The 21,805-nt window shown below is 35.5% G+C and overlaps 2 protein-coding genes across 10 annotated transcripts in view; one reads left to right on the top strand and one right to left on the bottom strand.

The window, feature by feature from the left end:
- The first annotated feature begins 908 nt into the window (after window positions 1-908).
- LOC132307235 (dihydroorotase, mitochondrial-like) lies at window positions 909-16,177 on the top strand. 9 transcript variants are annotated; one of them, XM_059804938.1, is made up of 11 exons: window positions 1,324-2,267; window positions 3,151-3,366; window positions 3,787-3,859; window positions 4,132-4,212; window positions 5,648-5,790; window positions 6,014-6,195; window positions 7,503-7,639; window positions 12,017-12,182; window positions 12,318-12,434; window positions 14,732-14,892; window positions 15,785-16,177. In XM_059804938.1, the coding sequence occupies exons 4-11, from the start codon at window positions 4,183-4,185 to the stop codon at window positions 15,977-15,979; spliced, it is 1,131 nt and encodes a 376-aa protein (XP_059660921.1). In that variant the 5' UTR covers window positions 1,324-2,267; window positions 3,151-3,366; window positions 3,787-3,859; window positions 4,132-4,182; the 3' UTR covers window positions 15,980-16,177. The 9 variants fall into 9 exon arrangements, with proteins under 9 accessions (XP_059660920.1, XP_059660926.1, XP_059660921.1 ...); XM_059804942.1 differs by having other exon boundaries at window positions 1,324-1,545; XM_059804939.1 differs by lacking the exon at window positions 3,787-3,859.
- A 5,490-nt stretch (window positions 16,178-21,667) lies between these two features.
- The window catches only part of LOC132309580 (transcription factor bHLH162-like), a 1,470-nt gene continuing 1,332 nt past the window's right edge, over window positions 21,668-21,805 (bottom strand). Inside the window, exon 3 of the mRNA XM_059807872.1 lies at window positions 21,668-21,805. This exon is cut by the window's right edge and continues 21 nt beyond it. Coding sequence (XP_059663855.1) covers window positions 21,668-21,805 — 138 coding nt within the window.

The raw sequence follows: 21,805 nt of genomic DNA on the forward strand, positions 1-21,805 counted from the left end.
TATTGAGATGGCTACATGGTCTAACCCCTGGGAGGTGAATGATCCTGTGTCGGCACTTTATCGAATTGGGTTTTTCGGCGACGTGCCTGAGTTTCTGAGGTGGTTGTCAGAGGATGCAAAGGATTTCTTGAGCAAGTGTTTGAAGATAGATTAGAAAGAAAGGTGGACTGCTAAACAACTTCTTCAACACCCATTTCCAAACGATTTGGAGATGAGTTATGAGAAATTAAAAAAATTTAATAAGAATTCTCCAATTAGTGCACTTGATGAATGCTTCTGGGATTCTCTGGAGCTGTCGGAAGACTCGAACCTCACCGGAATCTGAACCACATGGGTTCCTCTTCCGATCTTTTGGCAGAAATAATTAGGCGTCTAAATGGTGGGATGAAGATTGGATTACAGTCAGATGCAATCAGATTGAGGAAAACATCAAATTTTCCGAGGAGAATCACAATATGAATACAGATGATAGAGAGTTAATATATATATAAATATATATATATACACACATATATATGCACACATATGTAAAATATATGTATATATAGCATTGATCACTCCGATCACAGAGCATCCACATTCACAATCTGAGAGTGCATCACAATAACAATGAATTATGAAGGTGAACAGAGTACACACGCTTATATATATACATATATATATATATACATATATAACACAAAGGAAAGGGTAGGGGTAGGGGTATTTTAGGAAATTTATTTATTTTTGATAAGCGCGTGTTAGTATAATCTTAAAGGCAAAAGGCAGGTTAACATATTTGAATGGGACAATGTGACGACGTTTTATATGGTTGAGGGGGTGTTTAATTTTAGTCTTTTTGGACGAAAATGATTGTACAGGGTTATGTGATTTTTCCCCATATATATATATATAAATATTCATCATATCGTACTGTACCCGAGAACCCCCAAATTCGAAGCCCCTAATTTTCAATCTCAGCAAATCCTCTCTCGTTCGCCATTGATTTTCAGCAAATCCTTCTCATTTGCTCTCAAATGTCCATACCCAGGTGACTCTCTCTCAAATTTCCATATCCAGTTCAGTTCCATTGCTCGTCTGTAAGCTCACCGGCATCTTCCAAGTTCATCGCCACCATCGCCGTACTTATTGAAGCTCCCATGGGTTCATCCTTGCTTTCCGGCCGCCGTTTCACTTCAACTAACTGCCGTCTGCCCCCGTGGTTCAGCGCCGCCATCGCGAACAGTCAATGTGTTCGTCGGGACACTCGCCGTCGCCGAGCACCTCTGTCACTACCGCTGCAGAACAGACCCATCTCTCACCGGGTTGTTCCTTGGTCTTTGTTCCTTGCATTTCAGCATCATCCATTGAAGCATACTGTTATCACGGAGCACATAGGTTGCAGTTAGTCACGGCAGTCCAGTGCGCAAGGCCAATCCTTGCTGTCGCCGGTTCTGTCCTTGATTCTCGCCGGTTTAAACCAAAGGGACTTATTTACGGACCAAAACAAGTTTTACTGTTCGTATTGATGCCGTCTTCAACGAACTGAGAGAAAACAAAAGTCGGGTTAGGCTTTTGTCTATACCTTATTGATTGGGACATGTTTGGGTCATTGTTTGGTGCTAGGTTGCTGGACATTGTTTGGCGCCGTTTTGATACACACATTCTTATTGATAGGGTTAGGTGTCTAGGTGTCGCATGTTTATTGGTTCTACATACCCACATAGGTTATCAACAACAAAAAAAAAAAGTTAAACGCGCCGTTCAACTGAGGGCTCAATGGTCTTTTTCTTTTTCCATTAACGGCTGTTGACGGATAGTTAGTGCGTGCAACAAAGCCATAGTTTGGTTCGGCGGTTTTGCTTACTTCAGGGAATTTATTTACCCTAATTTTATTATACTCTCTTCTTTTTAGGTTGTATTTTCTTTATTATATAGATAAAATTAAAAATAAGAAAAAAATTATCATGTGTGCGCTCTTATTTAATCTTCAAATAAATATATAAAATAATTACACTAACCTCGCCCAAAAGCGTAATTTTATACAACGACACTAACCAACTGAACCGGTTTCTATTGGATCGGATCAAATGGTGTTGAACTTAATCGGCTTAGATCGATCATCACCGTGCGTGTCTTCAAAACTGCTTCTTGTTTCTCTCAGTTGTTCCCATTTTTTTTTTTCCTGTTTTTTTCATTCCCACCTCAAACTCAGCCTCTCAGTCCCACTTTGAAGTCCCTCATATATCACTTGAAGTTTTTTATATTATTTTCTCGTCTCTTTGGAGGTATTGCTCGAACTCTCTCTCTCGCTCTCGCACCAATTTTTAAGCATACAAGTGACATGTTAAATTTAGAATCTTTATGTTTTCAAAGTATGATGCTATAATATTGGGTTATGCATAAATTGATGCGTTGTCTTCCATATGTAATCACTTGTGTGCTACATTGAAGGTGTTGTGCCATTGATAGATTCGGCATTGTTTGATGATGAATGTTTTGATTTACTTGGCTCTTGTATACTCTTTCATCAATTGCTAGGGTTTCTGAATGAAGCAAGGTTGTTATGCATGTCAGTGCCTTAAGTTGACCCAAAATAAGAAAATAAGAAATATGGGATTAAAAGATCACAGTTAGCTTTCCAATGAGCATACCAAATTTCTGATAAAATGCCGTTATATCTTGTAGGATGAATTAGTTACATTTAGGCTTTTGTTTGGTTGCCGAGAATATTGAGGAAAAGAGAAGAAAAATGTGACCATTGGTCCATAGATACCTACATTTAAGATTTATAATTTGATTACAACCATGCATTATAAATTTATAATATAAAAATAGAAGAAAAATAATACTAACAGAGTTTCAGTGTAGTATTCAAGACATATCAATGTTGGGATACTGAATACTTATTTGCTATCACACAAATTTTTTTTTTTTTTTGGCGATATGAGCAGCTACAGAATAGAGCATTGTTTATCTTTAATGTTGGCGATATGAGCAGATATAGAAAGTTGAAGTCACGAGTTTCATTAGTAGCTCTCTTGAAAAAAGACAATGGAAAACTAATTAAGTAATGTGTTGTTCAGAGCTAAAAGTTTCTTTTTTATGTTCTATCTATTGAGAAATCTCTCAAGCGCGGAGGATTAATTCCAAATCAATGGTTTTGTATAGGTGGGGGATATACTGCAGAAAAGTGAAGTGACCAGGAAAAAAATTAACAGTCGGGACTCAGACACATACAATAAAGTTCCAAGTGTTGGACTTCTATTGGGTGGAATCCAATGTATTGTGCAAGTAGTTTCAAGCAATAATTATAATAGTGAATGAGTATGCAGAAGGGTTTTGTTGCTGATAACAACAAAGCGTTTATTACATTTACTGATCCTGGTAGGTCTATCAACATGAGTACAATCTGCCGCTGTACTGTTTCAATACTGACCATATAGAAGTATATACATTCTTTAAATTTGATGCAATGTTCATCATGAGACAATGACTTAATGGAACGATTGTTTACCATCTTATTTGTTCATGTATGTGGAAGGGCCCATGTTAAGACCTGGTGTCATTACTATGTTCTAAAATGTCTAGCTAATAGAAACATAAAGGATTTTCTATGTTTTCTTTGGCATTTCCTGATCATTGTTGCTCCTTATCTCTGTCCTTTTTAATCCTGCAATATGAATAATTATATTGAGTGTTTGTCCATGCAAATTCGCTGGGATTTTTTGTTTTGTGGGTCAAAATTTCAGGCAATCCAAATTATCTGCGGCATCTCATTCATAAGTATACAATATCGTTTTGCAGTTGTTAGAATAACAACATTGGGCAGATTGGGCCAGTTACGTATGGGACATCAAACCTACTGTTGAAGTTTTAGGTATAAGTACTTGGGATTGAATCCCACCTCTATTAACATTAGGGGTTTATGGATATGAGACCATATGGCTACCCCACATTATTTAGTCCGTTTTTCCCTCCAGAGAAAAAAAAAAGACAACCATTCTATTAAGAACATTTGCTTTACTGTGTTCTGAATCCTTTTATATGAAATTATTGACAAATTATTTTTTTGGCCTCTGTGAGAAAATGTGAAGTTCTGCAAGGATTTAGAATTTTCTTTTCCTAATCATTCATTTTCTTCTTGAACAGAGGAACAAATTATATTCAAGAGAGGCATGAGGTTACTTTTTGGCATTTAAAATGATGAAGTCATTGATATTTCCGTGCAATGTATGTATCATCTTCTTAATAATCTTCAATTTCACATTGAAATGGTAAAATTATTTCTTTCTCTAAATTAATATTACTTGGTGAATTTGTAGTCTTAAATTATGTTAAAGTGTTTAGAATTACTGATTTGTACACGCTGCTCTGATTCTTCAACAACACACACCCCACCCCCCACCCCCAGTTTTTTTTTTCTTTTTTTTATCTTTGATACGTAATTTTTTTTTTCAATTTTTCTACAATAAGTAGCTATGACATTTTGCAAGGTTGTAATGAGTATTAGTTCCTTACAAAGTGTCGATCACTCGTTCATTAGAGAGCAGTAGATCATTTTCTTCTGATTCCTCTTTCTGTTTCCTTTCAAGACCAACAACTCTTCCTCGTGTGCTCTAGATAAATTTATTTATAAGGCTAGGATTCCCCAGACATCAAGGCTTTAACCTGGATATTCTAGATAAATTTATTCAATAGAGAGCAGTAGACCATTATTCATGAGAGGGTCATATGCTAGTGAGATGCTTCAGATTCCTTTATGCTTTAATTACAAAAGCTTTTAATGGAGATTTTTTTTGAAGTTCAATTTAATGAATTGAAATAATTGTAGCTCCTCATGGAAGCCCAGCAATGGGATTACTATCTTTTGGAAACCTCTGCTGTTGAGGACAATCAAGTTTAACCTGGTTAGGTACTTTTTTTAAATATGGGTTAGTTTGAAAATGGGGAGATTTCAGATACCACAATGGCAATTCTATTATGGCATTTCAAAATTTTTGGTCTTCTGTTAAGGCAGAGATTCTTGCATTTATTGGCGGTCTTAGAAAGGATTACTCAATGGGTTTCCAAATTGTTTAGTTGAGGGAGACTTTGATGTGATAGTTAGGTCTTTTAGATCCTAGCCTTATGGTTTTGCGATCATTGGTTGAGTAAAAGTTTGGAATTACTGTTTTACAACAGAACATTATATGGGCTTCAATATCACCAAATGAGGAAGCAGATTTCTTGGTGAAGAGAGGACAAACATTTTGACATCATTTGTAGGTCATGGTAATCCCCCTTGATATTTATTGAGAGGGTGATTTGGGGTCTCCTTGTTCATTAGTTGGATAGACCATAGTTCTGTTCTTGAACTCTCTGCAGAGGTCCATTTTCTTGTATCTTGTGCTTTTGTTTTCTTCCTATGTCTATATGCACTGGGGTGTCTCTCATCCTTTGGGTTTTTGTAACTTTCCTTATTGATATGTATATTTTTTCCTTATATAAAAGGAAGTTACCTTGCATATTTGAATAAAGGACTGTCTTTCTATTTTGTCTATAATGAGTCATACTGTTCATGATCATAGTGTAATTTTGTCTGTTGCTGTTGTTGTGATGCTGTAATTTCTATTATTCTTTTTCAATATTTCTTTCCTTAATTTATAATAATTCTCTTCTGATGTAGACATCGAAATTACCTTCTCCAAGAGTTGGACCTATCCAGGTAAAAGCAAAAGGATCAAAGATGGAGCTCTCTATAACTCGACCTGATGACTGGCATCTTCATCTCCGGGATGGTGACCTTCTTGAAGCTGTTGTCTCACACAGGTCTTTTTGTTTTTGTTTTATTTTCTTGTTTTCCCCTCCTCCTCTATCCCTCCAAAAGAAAGTGCACACCTGCACCCACACAAAAAGAAAAAGAAGTGCATATTTTTTCTTAATTTTTACTATGATTTACATTATATTGAGTTTATTTTTTCTTGCTGAGTTTGGCTTGGTTGTCCTATGAATGTTAAGGTTTGTACTTTATCTGATAATGGTATGCCTACAGTGCAAGTCATTTTGGAAGGGGAATAGTGATGCCAAATTTGAAACCTCCCATCACCACCACAGCTGCTGCTTTGGCTTATCGAGCATCGATCTTGAAAGCACTGCCTGCCAATAGTGACTTCACTCCTCTAATGACACTTTATTTGACAGATACAACGAGTCCAGCTGAGATCAAACTTGCTAGTGAGTCCATCTTACAGTTTTGTTTTGGGAACCTGATTGGAGTTCCTTTTTTTTTTGGTTGAGGCTATCAGCTATAGGTTTAGGTATCTTCCGCTGCCTTATTCTTTTAAAAAATGCGCAGTCACAACAATACCACATTCTTACCTAAATACTAACTACATCGGCATTTTTAGTCTTGGGAGTTGGGACATTATTATCTTTACAAGTCTTATTACTTTATACTTGGAAATATTTGATTACAACTTTCTGCGGATTTAATATTTAAACCCCTTCAACAACATAATATATATTTGCACCTGCCATTAATACTCATAATTCATTTGATAGATTTAAATGGAACTTTAAACGATTGAACCATCTTGGAAGTATGGATACGGACACGGGTACAACATGATACAGACACGGTAATACGGAAAATCTCAAAACAATAGGACACATATATATCAAAAAATAATAATATAATATACTACTATATTTTAAAAATTAATTTTTGCTAATTTTTTCCATATTGATTGAAATCACTAATTTGGATCTTAGAGCTAGATCTTTGTTGTTTTTATTTTCTAAAGTTTTATATTATATTTCTAATTAGCCCATAATATATTATAAAATTGCATTGGAATCACATTCTTCTAAGAAAAATAACTACAAAACTACCCCACAGTGACCTGAAAGTGTCCTAGAGGTGTCTTCATCGTGGTCCATGCCGTGTCCAACCAGGAAAAAATATTCAATTTTCCGGACAATTCTAGTCGTGTAGGACACGTGTCTGAGTGTCCCGACACCACTGCGGACCCCGAGGAGAAATTTCTGAGCTTCCTAGTAAACTATTAAAAATAATTAAGAATTTGTATTACAGGGATAATATAATGGTACTCTTTAACAACAATCTTTAATGCACACGTTATTCTAAAACCTTGCTGTTGATTTTCTCTTTAATTTTTCAATATTGTCAAATCTAAATTATCTAACGATCATTTCATCTTCTTGGTGGAATGCCAATACAAGATGAAGATTATTTAAATATATTCTAGGCTTAAATAAATGGAACTTAAATCCATTGGCTGAATAAAAATTTTCCTCCATATTAACTTCTTTGCTTCATGATAGCCATTGATACCTTGTTAGCTAGCATATGTTGTGGAGTTTAATAGTTATTTATTTATTTCATTCATGACATTAGTTCTTCTTGGCATTTGTGCAACTAACTTTGCAAACTTTTATCTTCTGCAATGAATATCACGTGCTTTATCCATTGTCTTATTTCTTTATTTCTGGTTAAGAGAAAATGGTGGTTGCTGTGACAGGAGAAAGTGGGGTTATTTTTGCTGTAAAGTTGTACCCTGCTGGGGCTACAACAAATTCTCAAGATGGTGTTACAGATCTTTTCGGCAAGTGCTTACCTGTTCTTGAGGAGATGGTCGAGCAGAATATACCTCTGCTGGTAATTTCACCAATCAAAAGTGGTAGACATGGAGTTTATTTTTTCATTCCTTTTTACTTTTTGCTAATAAAATTTGCAAGTAATCTTTCTTGTTCTCCTTTAATAGAATGGAAAATAAGGATTTATTGGAATTTTAAGAAGCAATTTTTTATTTTTGTGAACCCACCTAAAAAAGGAACTAGGCTTCGTCACAACTAGGCATCATTTTGCATTAATCTGAAAGTTGCTCTCGGTCTTTTGGTTAAGGTACATTCCTCTGGGCAATATTTACTTTTACGCTTGTAATGCATGGCTTTTTCTGGGCAAGAATTTGATAACATTGTAGGATGTGTTTGTAATGAATCAAACTAGTGAGTGATATATCCAATTGCTAATGGCGGATCAAATACATGCATCTTGTAAAATATTATCTTGCTTGTAGTGGTAGCTATGCTGTATCCACCAAAGCTTTGCTCCTATGCTACTAGCTGCAAGGAGGAAGACAACCTTAGCTCTGCATTTAGTTTTAGCATGTCTTGAACTGCAATGACTAAAAAAACCTTAGATGTGTACACAGGCAATTAGTCAATGACCTAAAGCCCAAAATGAAACCAATAGAACTCCTATCATTGTCCCCTGTTTTTATTAATTTGCATCGAGTAGGTTTTTGAGGCGGGATGTGAGGATCAACAGGTGTTTTATGTTTTGAAAAGCAATGGGAACTCATATAATTTTTTTCCGACTTCTCATTCATGGCCAGCACCATTATCCTTTGCGACATTGGTAAGGAGCGGTAGGTGTTTTTGTGGGTGTTCTCCTTGTTTTGCGGTAGTCTCAAGGTTGAAGAAGACTTATCAGTAGAAGAAAGAAAAAGAATAAACAAAACACGGATGGTTCTAAAACAGAGTGACCTTGGGGAGATAGAGGATGTGGAGGCTTTGGCCATTAACCTCTGGGGTTTAAGGTGGGTTTCCTCCACACGACCACACCTTCTAATTAGGTCTATCTTCATTCAAAGCGAAAACTGTATAGGATGTAGTTGTTAAAAAATAAGACTGGCAGGGTGGCAGTGGCTGTAATGCTCACAAAGGGAAGGCTCACTCTTATAGGAGCACTTTTTGCAGCCTTCGTTTGGTTTTAATGTCTACTTTTACCATTTTGTCTTTAGTCAAAAAGAGGCTTGGAAAGCTTCAAAGAGATTTCTTATGGGAACTGTCGGCGAGGAGTTCAAATATTGTTTGGTTGAGTGTATTATGGTTTATTTACCTTTTAGACATAAGGATTTGGTATTAAGAAGTTTAGGGTGGTTGTGGTGATTGTGATTTTGCTCTAAAAAGGCAGGCCTTGTGGCCAAGGGTGATGGATTAGAAGTTTGGGAGAGTAGGGGGAGGGTGGATGACATGGGAGGTGGGGATGGAAAGTGTCATGAAGGGTTGTGGAAGTTCTTTTATCTTTATCCAATTAATTGTGGCCAAAGGGAACTTAGCACAATTTGTGGTGTGATGAGGTGGCCTTGAATAGAAACTCAAGAGTTGTTTCATATCATGAGAGATAAAGTTTGGGAATAGAGTTCATACCTTTTTCGAATTATGGTGCAATATGGAGTCCAAGATTCAGATGGCCCTCCAGGACTGGAGTTAGTTTCATTGACTTAATTCTCAGATATATTCAGGAGTATCAGGTTAGAGAAGAAGGGAGATCCAATCTGATGGAATGCAGGCGGATCTTTAGTTTGTGTTTATTTTATGAGTCTCTAACTAGGAAAGGTAGGTGAGACTTCCCTTAGAGGAGCATTTGGTGTGAGTCGTACGCAGCGGAATGTTTTAGAAAGTTTTGATTATTTTAAAACAGATCTGTGTCTTTTCCAACTTTATTTATTTTAGCAATTAAACAATTAATCACATGCAGATAAAATAAAGCAAAGTATAAAGTTAGAAATGACACCAGGATTTTTAGCGAGGAAGCCCCAGTTGATAAAATACGTCAACTGTTTGTATAGGAAAAACCTCGTGGACTGTGCAGTCCAAAGTAAACTGATCCACTATGCTTGAAACAAAGTACACTGAACTTTGACTCTGACTCACACCCTATTGTTCTACCAAACACCAATTGCTGACAATCCTCTGGCTTTGCGACTCCCTGTCCAACAACAACTTGACCTCAAGCTTATGCTTGATATTTGTAGAAGAGTAGCAGGTAGATTAGACAACACTCCTCGAATGCTTCAACCTTTTCAAAGTGTGATCGCTTTTACTTCTGTTCTTCAATCGTCTGAATTCGATGTAGAAGTAGATCTGTTTTTGTCTGATCGATGTAGATGCAACTGCAACTGTATGATCACGATCAGGATTTGAACACCAGAACTTTAAAATCACTATGTGAATCTGTGTGTTTGTTCTAGAAAGACAAACAAAAAATTCTCTAAGAATTTCTGAAACAAACAATCTTTCTAAGGCTTTTAAGAATGATAACTTGATAGTGCAAAAGCCGTGAATAAACCTATGTGTATGACATGGTTTATATAGAGGTTTGCAAAGTCCTATTCCTTCTGAAAATAAAGGAAATTTCGTGCATAGGACTTGGAAGGAAAGTTTGATAAAAAAGGAATCAAACAGAACAAGGAAACTGAAAACCTGATGCTGTCAGGACTGCTGGAACCGGTTCCCAAATCTTGGTACCGGTTCCCAAAGGACAGAATGTAATTTCTTGAATTTCAGCTTCTTGAACCGGTTCCCACTTGACAGAATCCAATTTGAACTTGGATTTTTTGTTTTTGGAAACTTTGTAAATATACCTTATAGGTATTTATGTCCTAAGTGGGAAACAATGTCCTAATGTGTTGTTCTTTCCCTTTCGATGATCAACAGTATTTTCTTCTTATGAACAACCTTCCATATTTCGCAGTCGATGTCGATCTTGATATGGTAATTTGAAATTACAACTTGACTAGGACTTGTTTTGTTACCGAAATTAGCCAATTACAAAAATATATCTCACATTTGGCACACAAGGGTCCCCCTTAGGATGTCTTTTTCTTTGCTTGGATGACTACTTTAGTTGCTATAACGACAAATTAAGATTAAATGAGTATCAGATGGCTATTTGGTATTGCTTGCACAAAAAGGAGACTACTAGCCACTTGTTCCTACACTCATAGAGGCAAGAAAGCTATAGGGTCTTATTTGTTTTTTCTGTGGGATCAAGTGGATTATACCTGGGTTGGTGATGGATGTGTTGGGAATGTGAGAGTTATCAAAGGCGCATAGTTTGGATGGTTTGGGATGTTGTTCCTCTTTGTCTTATGTGGTGTATTTGGTGTAAGAGGGATAGGAGAACATATGAAGGGGAGGAGTTGCCAGCTAATAGGCTGAAGCTGATCCTTTTTATATATATATTTTCTTCATTGGGATTTAGTCTTTTACATTATCCATAATTCATTTCGTAAAGCTTTTGGGAGTTATGAGTTTGTGTTCTTAATTCTTTTGTAGAGTTTGTTCATATCGCATGGATATGGGTTGTTCTGCCATTTTTGGTGTCCTTCAGTGGTTCACTTGCTTTTCTTTATCAAAAAAATAAAAAGAATAGAAAAATGAAATAAGTTTACACGATGATATAAATGAATACTGTTATTGATGAAAAAGTTTGTTTGTACAGTCGTCACAAAATTGTGATTAATTTACGACTCTTATCAAATAAATGGATTTATAAAAGGATATTTAAGTCCTTGTTCCACAAAAATTAGGTTGAAAGTCTAAGCAGAGCTGCCATTTACATGTGGTATTGATTTGTCATACATGGACTCGTGTCTGAATGTCAGATCTCAGGTGCTGCTTTCAACTGTTAAAATATTTTCTATTAGTTTAAAGTTGAGTTTGAACGTATTTGTGTTGAGTAGTGTTAATAAGGGACTTCAAGTTAGAGTAAACAGTTGCAAACTAGTGGAAGTTAAAAGATGGTGCAGTCACTAAATCAAGATTTTGGACAAAACTGCCCTCATATAATCTCCATGTGCCGATTCTCATTCTCATTGCTTTGAAGCCGGAGCCCCTCCTGACAACTGTATTTGAGTCGGTTCACTCCTCACTCTACTAACACAGGATAAGTGATTATTGAAATCCAACTGCTGGTTGGGAGACCATAAGATTTTATTCTAACTGGTAGCTACTCGTTACACATAAGAAACAGTGTAGGTTTAAGACACTTCAGTATTCAGACTTGGAAGCTTTGGGTGCGATTGCTTCGAAATCATGCGTAAGAACTTGCTTAGCCATGAAACACAGCAATGGTTGGCTATTGAGTGGTACACTGGAGAAGGCACCATATTATGATATTATGTTTGAACTTCATGTGAACACCTTCTTAAGTATTTTTCAAATACCAGAGTTCTTTAATCTGCAGGTTCATGGAGAGGTTACGGATCCCGGGGTTGATATATTTGATCGTGAAAAAGTATTTATTGACACTGCTCTAAGACCTTTGATCCAGAAGCTTCCACGATTGAAGGTTGTGATGGAGCATGTTACCACCATGGATGCTGTGACTTTTGTTGAATCTTGCTGCGAAGGTATCCTCAGTCACTTGTAATCTTCTCACTCACCTTGTTTCTTTCCTCTCTCTCTCTCACGCTCCATATAATACTTGTTATATACTAGTTCCCTTGCTTTTCAACATTTGATCTAACTTCAATCATATTTATTAGGATCTGTTGCAGCTACTGTTACACCTCAGCACCTTCTTCTTAACAGAAATTCTATCTTCCAAGGAGGGCTTCAGCCTCATAATTATTGCCTTCCAGTACTGAAAAGAGAGATACATAGTATGTTTCATTCATTGTCTTTCATGAATCTACAATTATGACCCAGTTTCTATCGTTTTGACTTTAAACTACCAATTTTGTGATTTGCTATATTAAGTGTTGGAAGCCTGATTCTGTTACGGCACTGCCAAGTAAGCCCATTATCTATGGAAAGGATGCCTCACATGCACGTTTGGTACTGACGGCCATGTTACATGGACCCTTCAAAAGAAGTGAAGTACCCGTGTCGGACACTTCTTGCTTGGACATGGGTGTGAGATATGTGTCCGACACTTTTAGGTGGACATGTAATTTAAAAGCATATCCAATCGTTCAATTATATTATATTGTTGCTTTAAAATGAGTTAAATGCCTATATTGAAACACTATATTAAATAAAAACATTACTTTACTCTAGAAAATAAAATAATTAAATAAAATGAATATTTAGCAGTGTCCATGTGTTCTTCTATTTAGAGATTTGACACATCCGATACATGGATAGTTGGATACATACCCGTACCCGACACACGTACCCGAATCCATGTAACATAGACTGATGAGGATGCTAGCTGTTTAACCCTGCTGTGATTATCTAACATGATAAACCATGACATGAAAGTTTGTCTTTCAGACAGTGTCCAATAGTACAATTGTAATCATGAAGTTATCCTTGTTAAAATGCAAAAACCTTGCTCTTCCTTTTCTATTGCTCTGATAAATCAGGAATTTTATAAGAATAAGCATAAATACAGGAGAAATGGAGTTATTCCCCCGCCCCATAAAAACAATTAGCAAAACAGAGGATGATTCTCCATCTAAGCTCCTAGAAGAAGATGGAAGAGCATCCTTGGAAACAAAGTCTAATATATACAAAGAAAGGAATCCAAAAGGTTACTTAGATTTAGCACTAGGAAGCTGCCACTCTGACTCAAGCTGTATCTCACTTGATTTTATATAGAAATCCGACAGTAAAAATAAACTAAAGAAGTGCAAGTTTTAATATCTTATTTCTGGATTTTTATCTATCAAAAAAAAAAAAAAAAATCTTATTTCTGGATTTTATCTAGTATTTAGTTTTAGTTCTGAACTACTAGTCACATACTGTAAATTCTTTGGATTGGATATCAGGGCTGAGATATTAGTTTAATTAGGTTTTTCTAGAAGCTCATAAATTCTTTACAGCCACTTATATGGGCACTCTGAGCATTTTTGTGGCTTCTATTGATTCTCTGCCATGATTTTAGTGCATATCCAATCCAAGTTGACTCTCTTACGCGTTCCAGTAATAGAATCTGCATTTAAAGGCTTCTCAATGGTACATGCAATGTAGCTGAATCCCTTGGGGTTCTGATAATCCAAAGAAACATTGTATAATTTGACTTAAACTAAAAATTTATTTCTGCAACTCCTTGAATAGTTTCAATTTGTCAAATTCAAACTGGAACTTGTTATTTTATTTTATTTTTTTGGGTGAATGCTCAAACAGGAACTTGTTTGTTATTTTCCACTACTGATATGCATCATGTGTATTTGAATTCACCTGGCACAATCTCTTCTGGATACTTTTGAACCCTTCACTTTATGGCATCTTCTTGACGTTAAAAAATGATATAGTGGATGTCCCTGGATTATAACATGGCCTTGATCTTTGGCTCCATCTCGGAATCATTTTACACAGAAGAATGGTTGGAAATGATTGTTGTATTGGCAGTAAAAAGGTCAGCAAGGCATATGGATTACACCATTCAAGTAACGCCAGTTGCAGGCTAACGCATTAAGAAGTTTTGAGGTTATAGTCGAGCAATTTATTTTGCTAGGTTAATATATAGTGCTTCATAATTATGTTTCTAATAGAAGCGGTTGGCTATCTGTTATGGCAGGGTAAAATGCGGATATTTGCTATCATCTGTCCATTCCAAATTCAGGATTGGGAAATATTCTACATTGAGTTCTTTTTGACTTGATCTGTAAAATATATAAATGAAGTTCGTAAGGCATGTGGCCATGTGTCATGGACTAAACTCCACAAAGATTTCATGAATCTATCAGAAAGCATTACATGTCTAAAAACAGTTTGCATTGGCATTCTATAATTAACTGGTACAATTCAGAAACTATTTTAGGTATATCTAAATTTTTTTTTGGAATGATTGGATTATGTGGAATGAATTTGGTTTTGACTATGCTTAACTACAAAGGTCACATATCCTTCAGGAATGTTAAAAAATTGGAAATTTTGTTTGTTTGCAACTGTCCTTTCCCAATTTATGCTTCTCTCTCTCTCTCTCAAGCTCATTTATTTGTTTCCCATTTAGGACAGGCTATTGTGTCAGCTGTGACAAGTGGAAGTAAAAGATTTTTTCTTGGAACTGATAGTGCTCCTCACGAGAGACGGAAAAAAGAATGCCCTTGTGGGTGTGCTGGCATATACAATGCTCCCGTTGCCCTATCACTGTATGCCAAGGTTTTCGAAGAGGTGATTTATTTTGACGGCTGTCATGTTTATTTTAGCTTTTTCTATTCGCATTATTCTTTTAGGTTCACCCACAAAGTTGGAAATTCTAATGTGGTGGTGTTTGATAAGCATGCATATATTTTTCATTAGTCGAACTTTTAAGTGTTTGCACTAAAAGTTGATTTAACTGAGTGCATGGAGTGGAGCTTACTACTAGATGTTGTGCAAACACATGGTCAACAAATCTGTGACATCCCAAAGTTGAGCCTGACTTTTAGCATTATAGTCAGAAAGTTTAACACACTTGCACACAAGAAAGGGAAAAATGATACTCATAAAAGGAAGGATGCAAGGATCAGGGTATCACTCTGCAGAAGAAGCAAAAAGAAGAAATGTAGGGTACATAAATGTCATTCGATTCCTTTAAATTGCTTTTTTGAACATGAACACTAAGTAATTATTTTAAATGATGCTAAATTTTTTCTTTTTGTCGAGATATGATGCAAGTAGGGGCCATTGTTTGTGCAGTGGTAAAAGCTCAGGCTGCCAAACTTGAGAATGTGTTTGAGTTTTACTCTAAAGAGGACAGCCACTTTGTGTAATAATTATCAAAAGTTAGGTTAGTACCCTGTTTCTCCCTCCTAACGCCCTTGGTTAATGGTGATCAACATTGGTAACAGCTTTTTATGATATGATGCAAACATTTCGGATGCACAAATTTCAGCAAAATGACTTCTTGGTAGGACTTAGGAGGCTTATTGTTAGTGACATGAATGGGGTACATTTCTTGTTAATGAGAAAGAAAAGTTTTTGCAGGTTATATGTTGTTAGTATTTTCATCATGCTCTTGCTGATAACTTATTCATACTAGGTGAAATGTTACAAGATTCACCTATTTATTTGTTTATTTTAGGCAGGTGCACTTGACAAGCTAGAGGCATTTACAAGCTTCAATGGACCAGATTTCTATGGGCTTCCGAGAAACACATCAAAAATCAAATTGAGCAAGAACTCATGGAAGGTGCCAAAATCATACTCGTTCACATTTGGGGATATCGTTCCAATGTTTGCAGGTGAAACACTTGATTGGCTGCCATCCAGCGCTTGATCTGCGTAACTTGAAATCCAGAAGATGCTTGTGGCTTTTTCTTTGTTGTTCATTCAACTGACAGTACAAGGTATTGAAATTGATGCTGTTACATTAGAATCAGAAGTATTCTGACATTGTTGCTTTCTGTTATTATATCGGCAATATCCAACTTGATTTAAGGAATAAATAAATTTCATGATCCATCTTGTGATAGTACATGTTTATTGCGGAATTGGAATAATATTGCCATGCCTTTACAAAGCAAATTTGTTCAATTTCCAACTGCTGTTTATTCCGTGTTGTTAGAAACCAGTGAAGACGGTATAAGTTAATGGCCAGTTAGGGTAGCCTGTGATTACTGTTAGGTTCTTCATCCGTACTATAGGAGATGGCTGTCGTACTGCTACCCTACATCGGCCATTTTTAACACGAGAACTATTAATTTTCTTGAACAAGTGAGAAAAACCCTTCCTATCTAAAGCCTAAATGCCCTGCAATCCTTCTAAAGCGCTAGTGAGCAAGAAAACTGATCTCCTCAGTTGTAGCTCTGTATGTTTATGGTTCTGAACTCTGGGAAGTGTTGGATTGTAAAATGTTTTTTTTGTAAAATGTTTTCTAGATTAGTTTTTGTGCACAATTTCTTTATTTCTTCAGTGTTCTTCATCAAGGAATAGTACTGCCTAAACAATTCCCCTCTCTATCCTCGTTACCTTCTCTCTCTCCACTCTCTCGTCTCTACCCTAAACCATCCCTCTATTTACTCTCTCTCTCTATATCAGAACATGCTATTTACCCAAATATGTTCTTCTATCAACCCTAATTTCTGTCTCTCTCTCTCTCTCTCATCTCACTATATGTATACATACAAAGAGAGAAGACTAAAGATTAGATTTTAGATTGAGAGGACTGAAAAAGATTAGTTGTTAGAGGGATATAGGAGTATGGTTAGATGACCCAAGGTAGCATGTGTAAAATGACTTAGTTGTTAGAGGGATATAGGAGTATGGTTAGATGACCCAAGGTAGCTTGTGTAAAATGACTTGGTGAAACTTTTTTGATAAATCATTTTCAGTTATTTGGGGGTAAAATGATTTATATGGAAAATAATTTCCTAACCTTGGAATCTCCTAAATACCGAAAAATTGTTTTCGAAAAATATTTTATGGTGAAACAAACGGAGCCTGAATATAAAATAACAATATTATTAAATCTTGTTTTCATACCGTTATAAACGTTGTTCTTAACTAAAATTCTGATTTGATTGAAACCAAGATGAAACTGTTTCTTTTTTCACATTGTAGTTGAAAAATCTTATCGACTGATTTGTTGAATCCTCTCTTCCTCATCGCACAATAAAGGCTATGTTTGGAGGAGCTTTCCCGTTCCAAAATTCCTTCCATTTGAAGGCCTTTGAAGAATGCCTTTCAATTGAATGAATTTAAAAGAAAAAAACTGTTTGGGGGTGCCTTTTTTGAAATTCCTTTAATAATTAACCGTCTTTTAACTAGACAATTTTATCCTTCATAACTATCCAAATTTTTTTAAAAAACCCTCCAGCAATTGAAGTGAAGATCGTAGATGATGGAGGTCACCGTCGATGAAAAATTAAAGAAAACGATGAGAGCACTTGTGTGCGTTAATTCATAGAGACAGATCCGATAGAGAAAAATATGTGAAGAGAGAGACTAGGGTTCCAAACATAGATCTTGAGAACTAAAAACTTAAGATTAACTTCAAAATTAGAAAAGTATGATATATGAAGAATTGCGACGTATTAAAAAATCTTAGAGAATTAGTTAAATAGGTAAAGGATTATAGTATTAGATATTTTTATTTTCACGACAAAGAGAAACAATCTCATTAGTAGCAATTGTCATCGTTAAGAATTAAAAACTCATTGAAAATATAATTGTATGCAGACATGAGAGATAACAGGATGTGATAGTATTTTACTTTCAATAGGATCGGTTAATCCCAAGTTTAGTTTCAAGAAATCCCTTCAGAGTCCAATATACATTAATTTTAAACAAGAGAAACTTGCCATCCAATAATAGGCAAATCAACGATATTCTTCTGCAATTTTTCTAGCATTGAATCATAAGGATAGTTATGAGAACAATTGGAGATGGAGATTTGGGATCGTGGAGGTAGAGGAAGACAGACTTGTAATTAATAACACATTTAAGGCTAATAGGGACAACATAAAATAACTCATAGGATCAAATTTGTAAAAAATATATTAATTACTTAGAACTTGATTTTGCTCCCGAAAGGCCACCTGAAAAGCAAGTTTTTTTTAGCTTCGGTTGAACCGGCTCTTAGATCACTGCACTTCTTTTGTGAGCCTATTTAATAAATTTACCAAAAATACAATTTTTTTTGAAAATGACTTTTTGGGTTTGGAAGTCTGTTTTGGAGCCCTAGGAAGCCACACTAAACAAGGCTTAATTAATAGGATTTATCAATTTTGGAAAGACGATAAAGAGCTGCTTTAATGGTGAATTATTATTATTGAGAAAATTTCTCTCAGTAAATATCTCATAACTAGCTTGAAAAATTATTTTCTTACTTTTTGATGATTTAGTTATTTATTATTTTTTTTTAATTTAAAAATTGATGTTGATGGCAATGTTGACTATTTCTTTCTTTTAAGTCATGTAAATTTGGTATGCTGGTGCCAACATCAACAACATTTCCTACATAAAAAAAATGCAGAACGGGTTATGGAGACTGTGAACAAAGTACATATTTTTTCCGACAGTTTTGACAATTCCATTTTGACCCAGAACAACTTATTAATAAAGACCGACACAATTTTCATGAGCTAATGAGCTATACTGGTCTTTTATTTTTTTCTTGTTTTTTTTTTTTTTTGGCCAAATTTCATCGTTGGGCGTCAAAATTGCGTTCTTCTTAGTCTAAAGTAAAATTATAGTACATGCACTACAACAGCAGCAGATGGACGCAATTCATTATTTATTAACTAAACATCAGAATTATTTTCTTAGAACTTTAACTTTATGAATTAAAAGTTTCTTTGTAAACGTTCAAAGCTTTCTCATTTTATGTGAATCTGTGAAGTGAAGATTGGCTAATGTAATTTCCGGGAAAAAAGGAAAAAGATTGGTTGACATGGTAAGAACCACATTGCAAGGGCCCAGGCTGGGCCAGTGCCTGGTGGGTCAGGACCAGACCGGTTCAATTTCTGGTTCCCTCAGACCCATCTAGTCGCTTGCTTGGCTACTTAATTTGAATAACTCTATGTGCCATGTATGTATTGGATTCTTCTTTTTTATTTTTATTTTTAAAATAAGATATGCTTCTTTGTTTCTATTTATTTTTTCTAGACAAGCAAATGCATTATTATGAGCATTATCAGCTTAGTTGGTAGAGTGTACATCTCCCGAGCGGGGTGTGCTCGAGTCTCCTATTCCCTAATTTGTCAAGAAAAAAAAAGAAAAAGGAAAGAAAAAAAAAAAAAAAGTCATTACATAACACATGCCTATGAAATCTTATGGCTGAAATAGGTAGGTCTAACAAGCCTAAAGGTTCTTGGCACTAATGCTGCTTTTGGTGTAAAGGAATGGAATACCCATTCCAACTATTCCTTTGTTTGGTATGCAATTTAAAGTGAGAATGGTCATTCCATTAGAATAAAAATCTATTTCATAACTAAACCTATGAGATGGCCATTTCATTCACAAGTAAATGTTTTTTAAAAATTAACTTTTCAAAAAATCCTCGTGTTCCTAGTCAAAAAACAACCAACCACAAACATCTCTGTTTTTCACCCCCACCACCGCCACCGCCACCGCCTTTCACTACCGCTATCGCCACCGCCTTTCATCACTGCTACCGCCACTGCCACCACCGCTACCTCCTTCCACCCTCACCACCACCACCGCCATCGCCTTTCACTATTACCACCTCCTTTCACCATAGCCACAGCCTTCCACCACCATCGCCACTGCCTTCCACACCATTACCACCTTCCACCACTGCTTTCCATCGCCACTGCCTTCCACTGCCTTACACCACCAACACCATTGCCACCATTGCCTTCCACCACCTTCCACCTTCTACCACCACCATCTTCCACTGTCACCACTACCTTCCACCACCACCATTGCGACCTCCATTGCCTTCCACTGCCACCACAGTCACCTCCATTGGCTTCTACCACCGCCACTTACACCACTATCTCCTTCGACCACCACCACCACACTACTACTACCACCTTTCACCACCACCGCCGCCTTCCAACACCACCACCTACAGTACCACTACAGCTTTCCACCTCCACAACCATCCACCACCGCCACTACCACCATTTATTTTAAAAAAATTATTAGAGAATGTCATTTTGTTAATTTAATTTATTTGTTACTAAGAGGGATATATATTTTGGAAAATTCAATTTGAAATTTATTCCATTCTAAATTTTAAATTGGTCCAACCAAACACTAGAATAATTATTATCATTCAATTCTTACACATTTCATATTTACAACCAAACAATAGAATGCGAATGACCACTCTATTCTCATTCTCTTTCCATTTCATTCCTGCACACCAAACACAGCATAAGTATCATCGTGTGGAACTGAAATTAAAATCCTTTCTTTTATTGAAGCGGTTCGATGTATCAATTAAATGAATTTCACTGGTAATAATTATTCGGTGTATCAATTATTACCATTCGTTTTGCACAGGATCTCTCCTGTACTTGGAGAAGATATGAGTTCCTCCTACAACTACTGAATCTTCTATGATCAACTCATTAACACGAGAACACACAATCAAGATGTATCTATTTTTATCATCACTAAATTGGATGCACAAATTTATCAGTCTTGATTTCCAAGAATAGTTGAACAAGCCTATAGATATAGATCGAGAGAGAGCTAGGTTCACACATCCCCTATAATTAGGAACTGTCATATTCCAATTTAGCTCCTTTATTGCCATATTTTATGTACATTATTTCAGTATATATAAAATACAAAATATATAGTAGGAAGGATTACAAAAATTTTATGGTTTTTCTATAGGATTCACGATCTGAGAATGCAGAACCAGTATAGGGCTAGCTTTCCTGATTAGCTTCTTGATGAAAATACAAATATGATCTTTTGTTTTTGTTGTATTTGAAATACTTCCAAATTTAAATAAATATGATCATATTGGCAGATGAAAATAAACTTTGACTCTCCACATCTAAATCATCAATGAAATTCTTGACGAAATTACAAATATGATCAAATTTTTTTTTTTTTTTTTTGTTTGAAAACTTCAAAATTTAAGTACATATGATCATATTGGCAGAAGAAAATAAACTTAACTCTCCACATGCATCTAATTAATCATCAATTAAATTATTGATGAAAATACAAATATAATCATTTTTTTTATTTTTATATATATATATTTGAAATACTTCAAAATTTATGCACATATGATCATATTGGCAAAAGAAATTAAACTTGATTCTCCACATCTAAATCATCAATAATATTCTTGATGAAAATACAAATATGATCATTTTTTTTATAAATTTTTTGTTGGTTATATTTGAAATACTTCAAAATTTAAGTACATATGATCATATTGGCAGAAGAAACTAAACTTGACTCTCCACAACTACATCATCAGTGGGCATCTAGGAATCTAATTATTTCCGAAAAATTATTATAATTTCTAAATTCCTTACATTAGAATTTCAAAGTCCCATATCTCAGGAAGGATTTCAAAGTCCCATAGTTCTTCTGTCGACTGTGACTTTTCTTCGCTGGTAGATCCATGAACAAACACTTTTAGCCTCTCAGACAACCTCGTTGTTCCATA

This window comes from Cornus florida, unplaced genomic scaffold, assembly GCF_030987335.1.
Source record: "Cornus florida cultivar Cherokee Brave unplaced genomic scaffold, ASM3098733v1 CherokeeBrave_3.0.0_Hap2_Chr05, whole genome shotgun sequence".
Lineage (NCBI taxonomy): Eukaryota > Viridiplantae > Streptophyta > Magnoliopsida > Cornales > Cornaceae > Cornus > Cornus florida.

Coding starts and splice junctions, on each gene's coding strand:
- LOC132307235 (XM_059804937.1), top strand. CDS start 1,140: ATGGGTTCATCCTTGCTTTCCGGCCGCCGTTTCACTTCAACTAACTGC. Junction 1,305..5,647: donor ACAGACCCATCTCTCACCGG/GTTGTTCCTTGG, acceptor CTTCTGATGTAG/ACATCGAAATTACCTTCTCC. Junction 5,791..6,013: donor GAAGCTGTTGTCTCACACAG/GTCTTTTTGTTT, acceptor GTATGCCTACAG/TGCAAGTCATTTTGGAAGGG.